Raw genomic sequence first — 8,723 nt, 5'->3', positions numbered from 1 at the left:
TCTCGCTGCTCGAGGTTCTCGCTGCTCGAGGTTCTCGCTGCTCGAGGTTCTCGCTGCTCGAGGTTCTCGCTGCTCGAGGTTCTCGCTGCTCGAGGTTCTCGCTGCTTGACCTCTTCTTCCTAGTCTGTCTTAATTGTAATGTCAGCAGAAACTGTTTTGTCCACCATGGGTGACCCTGATGGCATTCAAAATACCAATGGCATGTCTTCCAGCATCACAGCAACACGGAAGCCATCACAGTATGATAAAATAACAGGTAATTTGTGGTCTCTGGTGTGAAGGAATTTCTTGGTGTAAATTTAACCAATAAGGTGAATAAATTCTATACTACAACCTAGAAAACATTTCTGAAATAAATTATAAAAGACGTGACAATCTATACACGTGGACCTCACATGGATTACACAGGAATCAAATTTCCAACGTTTCTGAAAAAGACAGTGGAGAAGCTCAGTATAGGCTCATGCAATGGTGCATGTGCAAATTCAATTTAAAGAAAATCAAAGCCAGTTCACAAGAGCCAAAGTATCACCTGGTTTGATGAAAGACATTAAGAGCGTCTTACAGGAAGAAAATAAAAGGTTTTTTAAGTCTGGAAACAAGAAAGACCAAACTGGATGCCAGAAACATTCTGAAATTTGATCTTAAGTGCAGAGTATACAGAGTAAATACAAGAAATGAAGAAATGAAAAACCTGAAGAAAAAATTTTAAAGGGTGATTTCAGAAGACTGTGGCTACATGCCATGCCACCAAGTCAGTAGCAACTCATAACCTTATGTAGGGTTTCTGATCAGAGGCTGGTTCCTTTTAACCACCACCATTGCCATGAACTGCCTAGTGCTTTTCCTACAATGCCACGCCAATACTACTTGCAATGACTAGATTAAGTATTATGATCAAATGTACAAAGATGAAGAAAGAAGAGGATAGAAAGAGTAATCTGATACAATTTGATGAACTTGACCTACACGTATGGATGCAGTAGCACAAAAGAGGGAACAAATCTTTACAGCGAGGATCATTCCCACCCCCTCAATACACAGGGTAGACAGGGATGGGTAACTTGAACAGTCGTTACCAAAAATGGTGTGAGGGGGTGCCTACAAAGGCAAGAAGTGACTGGCTTACAAGCTCTCAAGAGGCAGCCTAGATCCAGAGCAGAGGGTGTAGAGGCAAAAAAAAAAAAATGTACAAAGATCTGGAATTAGAAAATCAAAAAGGAATGGACACAGCATTTTTGAAGCTGTAAGAACCGAAGGGAAAATTCAAGATTCAAGTTACATCACTGAGTGACAAAAGGACATATCAAGATAGAAGGATAGAGGGTTACTGTACAAAAAGATTTGGTGACATTCAAATATTTCAGGACTTAGTATATGTGATCTTGAGCCACTGGTACTGAAGAAAGAACTTCAGGCTATACTGGAAGCATTAGTGATAAGCAAGATTTCTAAAATTGATGGAATAGTAATTGAGATGTTTCTCTAAATGAATAAAATGCTTAAAGCACTTACTCATCCATGTCAAGAAACTTACAAGTCATTTACCTTGCCAACTGACTGGCAAAGATCCATATTTATGCCCATCCCAAAGACAGGCAATCAGTTTTAGAAATTATCAAACTATCATTAAAATCAGATGTTAGCAAAATTTTGCTGAAGCTAATTAAAAAACAGTTGCAACTGTGTATCAATAGGGAACTGCCATAAGTTTAAACCAGATTAAGAAGGGGATGTGAACAAGGGATATCAATATCATTGCTGATGCCAGATGGATCTTGGCAGAAAGCAGACACTACCAGAGAAACATTTACCGATGTATTGACAATATGAAGGTAACTTACTGTGTGGACCATAACATTATTTGATAAAGAATGAGAATTCCAGAATTGTTAGTTGTGCTCATGTGGAATTTGTACGTGAATCCAAAGATAGTTGTTTGACCAAAACAAGAGAATACTGTGTGACCTGAAAATTGGAAAAAGTGTGTGGCAAGGTAGCATCTTCAGGAGTCCTGATGTGACACTGTGGGTTAATGCACTGGACTGAAAAGTCAGTTTGAACTGCAAGGTCCATGGTTCAAGCTCACCATTTGCTCCTCAGAAACTCTATACCAGGTCTCTGTGGGTCAGAACCAACTAAAGGCACTTAACAACAACAAAGCAGCAAGGTAGTATCAGAACTGGAAGAGTTAGTAATAATATTTTGGTGCCATAGCCTTGCTTGCTGATAATGAAAATGCCACAGGCTTGCTGAAAAGGCTTCAAGCACTTACTGGTGAAGATCACAGACTACATCCTTCAGTATGGTTTATGCCTGAATGTAAAGAAAATGAAAAGCTTCCTAACTGGACCAATAAACATCAAGTTAAATGGAGAAAAAATGGAAGTTGTAAACAATGTCATTCTAATTGGATCAACAGTCAGTGTCCTTGGAAATAGTCAAGAAAACAGTGACATGGCAATGAGCAAATCTCCTGAGAAAGATCTCTAAAATTTATAAAAAACAAAGTTGTCACCTTGACTAAGGTGCATCTGACCCAAGCCATGCCTCCTTTGCATGTGAAAGCTGGGCAACAGAAAAGGCAGACAGAAGTAGAATTAATACATTCAAATTGTGATATTTGTAAAAAATATTGAATGTATCGTGAACTTTCAAAAGCATGAAGAAATCAATCTTAGAAGAAGTGCATCCAGAATGCTCCTTGAAAAGCAAGGATTGTGAGACTTCGGTTCACTTACTTTGGACATAGCAGATCAGTTGCCATAAAAAGGTATTATGTTGCGTAAAGTCAGTGAAAACAAGGGTACCCTTGAATGCAATGGATTGATAAAATAGTTGCAATAGTGGCTTCAAGCATACCAATGATCATGAAGATGGCACAGCCATGAGTCAGTAGCATTTCATTCTCTTCTTAGGTTTGTCATACGACAGAGCCAACTAATTACTGGGAAGACAGCTCATGCTCATGTTCATAGACTCTAAAACTTAATATTAAAATGTCAATATTGTCATCTACATATTTAATGTGATCCCTATCAAAATTCCAATAAACTTTTTGTAGAAAAAGAAAAATATATCCTTAAATTTATAGGGAATTATGGGTCTCAAATAGCCAAAGCAGCCTTGAAAAAGAAGAAAGTAGGACAACTAACAACACTTCATGGTTTCAAAACATACTACAGAGCTTCTGTAGTCAGAACGGTGTAATAGACATATAGACCAATGGAATAAAACTGAGATTCCAAAACTAAATCCATTTATGTTTAGTCAGTTGATTTTTGATATGGATGCTAAGTTCATTCAGTGAATAAAGAACAGCCTTTTTAACCAATGTTGCTGGGACAAGAAGATTTTCACATGTAGAAGAAAGAAGTTGGGCCCCCACCTGACACCATATATATAGAAATTGGTTCAAAATGGATCAGTGACTTAAATGTGCATCTCTTTGAAGAAAACATGTTAAATGCCATTGAGTCAGTTCTGACTCAGTGACCCTGTATAGGGTTTTCAAGGAGCAACTGGTGGTTTTTGACCACTGACCTTGCCAGAAATTGGCGTAAACATTCAGGACCGTATGTTTTCTAACATCATGGGTCTAGGTTGTGCCTCTCCGAACACATACACATTAGAATTTTTTATTAAGCTCTGATGATTTTATTGTACAGCAAGAGTTGAAAAACTATAGTAGAAAGCTCTGGTTCTCAATGTTACGGGTATTATGAAGACCTTTATTAATACCAGGTTTTTTAATGTAATATAAGTTGTATCCATTGATTGCAAAAATACTTAAATTCATGGATGCAGGAATTCTGTGGCTTACTGGGAATCCAAGCATCTTAGAATTTAGTATGGAAATTACAGATATGCATTTTTGCCTTTTCTTTGTTAGTAACAATATATAGGATTAGTCTCCCAAAGACCAAGACATTTGATTGGTGGTGGTGGTGGTTGTTGTTAGGTACCATCAAATTGGTACCGACTCATAGCAACCCTATGTACAATAGAACGAAATATTGCCTGGTCCTGGGCCAACCTCACAATTGTTGCCATGCTTGAGCCAATTGATGCTGCCACTTTGCCAATCCATCTCACTGTGGGTCTTCCTCTTTTTCTCTGACCCACCACCTTACCAAACTGGAATTCTTCTCCAGCAACTGGTCCCGCCTGACAACATGTCTGAAGTATGAGAGATGAAGTTTGGCCATCCTGGCCTCCAAGGAGCACTCTGGCTGTACTTCTTCCAACACAGATCTGTTGGTTCTTTTGGCAGCCCATGGCACTTTCAATATCCTTCTCCAACACCATAACTCAAAAGCATCAATTCTTCTACCATCTTCCTTATTCACTGTCCAGCTTTTACATACATATGAGGTTATTGAAATTACTATGGCTTGGGTCAGGTGAACCTTAGTCCTAAAGGTGATATCTCTGTTCTTCAACACTTTAAAAAGGTCTCGTGCAGCAGATTTGCCTAATGCAATACGTTGTTTGATTTCTTGACTGCTGCTTCCATGAGTGTTGATAGTTGATCCAAGAAGAGTGAAGTTCTTGACAACTTCAAACTTTGCTCCTTTGATAAGAATGTTGTTTATTGGTCTAGTAGGGAGGATTTTTGTTTCCTTTACATTGAGATGCAATTCATACCAAAGGCTGTGGTCTTTGATCTTTGTCAGTACATATCTTAAGTCCTCTTCACTTTCCACAAACAAGTTTGAGTCTTCCTCCAATCCTGATACCATATTTTTCTTCATATAAGCCAACTTCTCAGATTATTTGCTCAGCATACAGGTTGAATAAGTATGGTGAAAGAATACAACCCTGTCACACATCTTTCTTAATTTTAAACGATTCCGGAATATTCGTACTTCACAATGTTGTCCATAGTTTGTCATGATCCACACAATCGAAAGCTTTTGCATAGTCAATAAAGCACAGGTAAACATCTTTCTGATAGTCTCTGCTTTCAGACAAGATACATCTGAAGTCACCAGTGATATCCCTTGTTCCATATCCTCTTCTGAATCCAGCTTGAACCTCTGGAAGTTCTCTGTCAATGTATGTTTGTAGCCGTTTCTGTATTACCTTTAGTAAAACTATTCGCATAGGATATCAAAGATATTGTGCAATGATTTCCGCATTCTGTTGGGTTACCTCTCTTTGTAATGGGCACAAGTACAGATCTCTTCCAATCAGTCGGCCAGATAGTTGTCTTCCAAATTTCTTGACAGAGATGAGTGAGTGCCTCCTGTGCCACCTCACTTTCTTGAAAGATTTCAATTTTGATTCCATTAATTCCCAGTGCCTTGTTCCTTGCCAATTCTTTCAATGCACCTTGAACTTCTTCCTTTAGTCCATTGGTCTTGATCATATGCTACCTATTGAATCAGTTTGAACATTGACCAGTTCCTTTTGGTACAGTGACTCTGTAATTCCTTCCGTCTTCTTTTGATGCTTTCTGCATCATTCAATAATTTGCCCAGAGAAACCTTCATTAACGAAAGTGGAGGCTTGAATTTTTTTCTTCAGTTCCCCCAGCTTGAGAAATGCTGAGCGTGTTTTTGGTTTTCTGACTCCAGGTCTTTATGCATTTTTTGTAATATTTGACTTTGTCTTCTTGAGCTGACCTTTGAAATTTTCTGTTCAGCTCTTGTACCTCCTCATTGCTTCCTTTGCTTTAGCATCTCTATGCTGGAGAGCACGTTTCAGTGTCTTCTGACATCCATTTTGACCTTTTTCTTCTTTCTTGTCCTCTGAATGACATTTTGCTTTCTTCCTGTATGATGTTCTTGATGTCATCCCACAACTCTTCTGGTCTTCTGTCTTTAGTGTTTAATGTATCAAATCTGTTCTTCATATGATCTCTAAATTCAGGTGGTATATATATAAGGTCATATTTTGGTTCTTGTGGACTTGTTTTCATTTTCTTCAGCTTCAGTTTGAATTTGCATATGAACAATGGATGGTCAGTTCCACAATCTGCCCCTGGCCTAGTTTTCACTGATGATATGGAGCTTTTCCATCGTCAGATGTAGTCAGTTTGATTTCTGCGGGTTCCATCTGTTATGCTATCTAAGGAAAACGTTTTTGAAATGAACAAATCATTGCTTTTTCAGAATTCTATCATGCCATTTCCAGCATCATTTCTATCACCAAGACCATATTTTCCAACTACTGATCCTTCCTCTTTGTTCTCAACCTTTTTATTCCTATTCACCAGTAATGATCAATACATCTTGATTGCATGTTTGATCAATTTCAGATTGAAGAAGTTGGCAGAATTCATCTATTTCATCCTCACTAGCTTTAGTGGTGTGTAAATTTGAATTGATGGTAGTTGTTGCTATGTGCCGTCGAGTTGGTTCCAACTCATAGCAACCCTGTATAGGGTTTCTGATGAGCAGATGGTGGGATAAACTGCTGACCTTGTAGTTCTAAGTCCAGTACTGATCCACAGTGCCACACCAGAAATTCATTTGGTTGGTTGTTTTTGTTACTAAGTGCCACCAAATCAGTTCCAACCCATTAGCAACCTTGTATAGGGTTTCTGAGGAATGGCCATTGAGCTTGAACTGCCAACCTTGTGGTTCAGACCGACTTTGCAGTTCAGTGCTTTAACCCACAGTGCCACACCAGGATTCTGTATTTGGCTGGTAGTCTTAGGTATCTTTGCTTCATTTTTCCAATTTATAGGAGGTGGTAATGGTAACTACCTTCGATTTGGTTACGACTCATAATGACTCTAGATAGGATTTCTGAGGAGCGGGTGGTGGGTTTGAAGCACCATGAGGTTAGGGGTCCAATGCTTATCCTACAGTGCCTAAGTAATTAGTAGGAGGTACTACTAATTGAACAGACTGCATATTTAAAAAGAAAAGTTCTCTGTGTTAAGGATCAGCTAGTGTGTAAAATATTCTAACTTTGTTATTAAATAGTCTTTAAAATCTTCCCTCTAATTTTAGTGAAAAACACGGTAGCTTGCTAAAGACTCTATATCTAAAGAGCTTTCTCTGACTTCTAGACATAAGTAGTAGATTTGCTTGTGGAAAAAATAAAATGTAAAATTACTTTTTCATGTCTTCACAGAAAAGACCCAAGTGCTTTCTTTTCATTTCCTGTCACTGATTTTATTGCTCCTGGCTACTCCATGATTATTAAACACCCAATGGATTTTAGTACCATGAAAGAAAAGATTAAGAACAATGACTACCAGTCCATAGAAGAACTAAAGGTAACTATAATTATTTATATTTTGATTGTTGAACTAGACTGAACTCTTACATAAAACTAAACTCCTCATATCTATATTCACTTGAGAGCAAAACTCGGTGAAAATCCAGAGACCGACCGATATACAGAATATTTTTGATTGACCTTTTATTTCACAAAGAATTAAGTTTATTTTAATATATAAAGTATTTGTGTTTTTCCCTTAGAAAACAGTTTATGAGCTCAGTGATAGGAAACCAAATGAAATAATTCGTCTGCTGTATATTGTTTTGTTTGTAGTGAAATTTTGAGTTTCACGTGTATTCTAAAAAGTATTTTTCTGCTCTTTTAAACAGAGCAATGGTGATAGATTTTTGACTTCTCATTAATAGTAAAATTGGTATTTTAATGAAAGTGTAATTAGCGTAGATTTTTTTTCTATTTCTCAACATAAAATAAAGAACAAACTGGCTTGTCTCAAAATACTGAGTGGCAGTTTAGTTGCATTTTCTAGTTTGAAGTAAGTCAGTTGCTCCTTGAGTTCACTTAAACTATATTTGTTGAGAATAATTTCTTTAGCTTTAAGGAGGAAGAGGGGGAGGAAAAACACAAAACAAAGAAACCCACCTTTCTAGTACAGAACATGTGAGCCCCACGATAATGTATATCCCTAATGTTATAATTGGAAGCGTGTTGACTCTATGCAATATCCACTAAACTGCGAACCAGAAGGTCCACAGTTCGAGCACGCCAACTACTCCTTGGAAGAAAGATGAGGCTTTTTGCTCTCTCAGAGATATAAAGCTTTGGAAACCATGTACAGAGTCGCTACGAGTTAGAACCCCCTTGACGGCACTTAGTAATGTTATAGTTTAAAAGTTCTTTCCACTGTTAGACTCTTGTTACGTATTGATATCATAAATATACTTTGTTTTAGTCTCCTAAATAGAAAAACCTATATGATTTTTAAAATTTGCTTTGTATGAAAATCACTATAGGTTTGGGTAACACTGGACTGCAAACCTCAAGGTTGGTGGTTCTATCCCATCAGCCATTCTGCAGAAAAAAGATGAGGCTTTCTGCTTCCACAAAAAATTTAAAGCATTGAAAACCCTATGCAGATTGCTATGAGTTGAAACTGACTCTAAGGCACTTAACAATTTTACCTTTATTTTTTCTACTTGAGCACGGTAGAGCTCTCTTGATCTAGGCCCTAATTAATTACAGAAGTCCTAGTATGGTGCTGTAGTATAAGCAAGCATAGGACTGCTAACTGTAAAGTCTGCAGTTCAAACACACCAGACCCTATACGTGGTTGCTGAGTCGGAACTGACTCAATGTCAATTAACAGCAACAACAACAGTTAATTACAGTATCTTTACTTTGTCTTTTTTTTCTTTTTTCTTTTTAAATCCATGATCAGCTGAGATTCATGAAGAATATCAATATTTAATTTCATTATTATCAGTTTTAAGTGTGTATGTATATATATATATATAGTGTATATATATAAT

At 37.4% G+C, this 8,723-nt stretch overlaps 1 protein-coding gene across 1 annotated transcript in view; it reads left to right on the top strand.

The window, feature by feature from the left end:
• The window catches only part of BRD7 (bromodomain containing 7), a 199,835-nt gene that overhangs the window by 97,843 nt on the left and 93,269 nt on the right, over window positions 1-8,723 (top strand). The window contains exon 5 of the mRNA XM_006876865.1: window positions 7,087-7,231. Coding sequence (XP_006876927.1) covers window positions 7,087-7,231 — 145 coding nt within the window. The remainder of the gene's footprint in view (window positions 1-7,086; window positions 7,232-8,723) is intronic.

This window comes from Chrysochloris asiatica, unplaced genomic scaffold, assembly GCF_000296735.1.
Source record: "Chrysochloris asiatica unplaced genomic scaffold, ChrAsi1.0 scaffold00422, whole genome shotgun sequence".
NCBI lineage: Eukaryota > Metazoa > Chordata > Mammalia > Afrosoricida > Chrysochloridae > Chrysochloris > Chrysochloris asiatica.
This window is presented reverse-complemented; position numbering and strand designations above follow the sequence as displayed.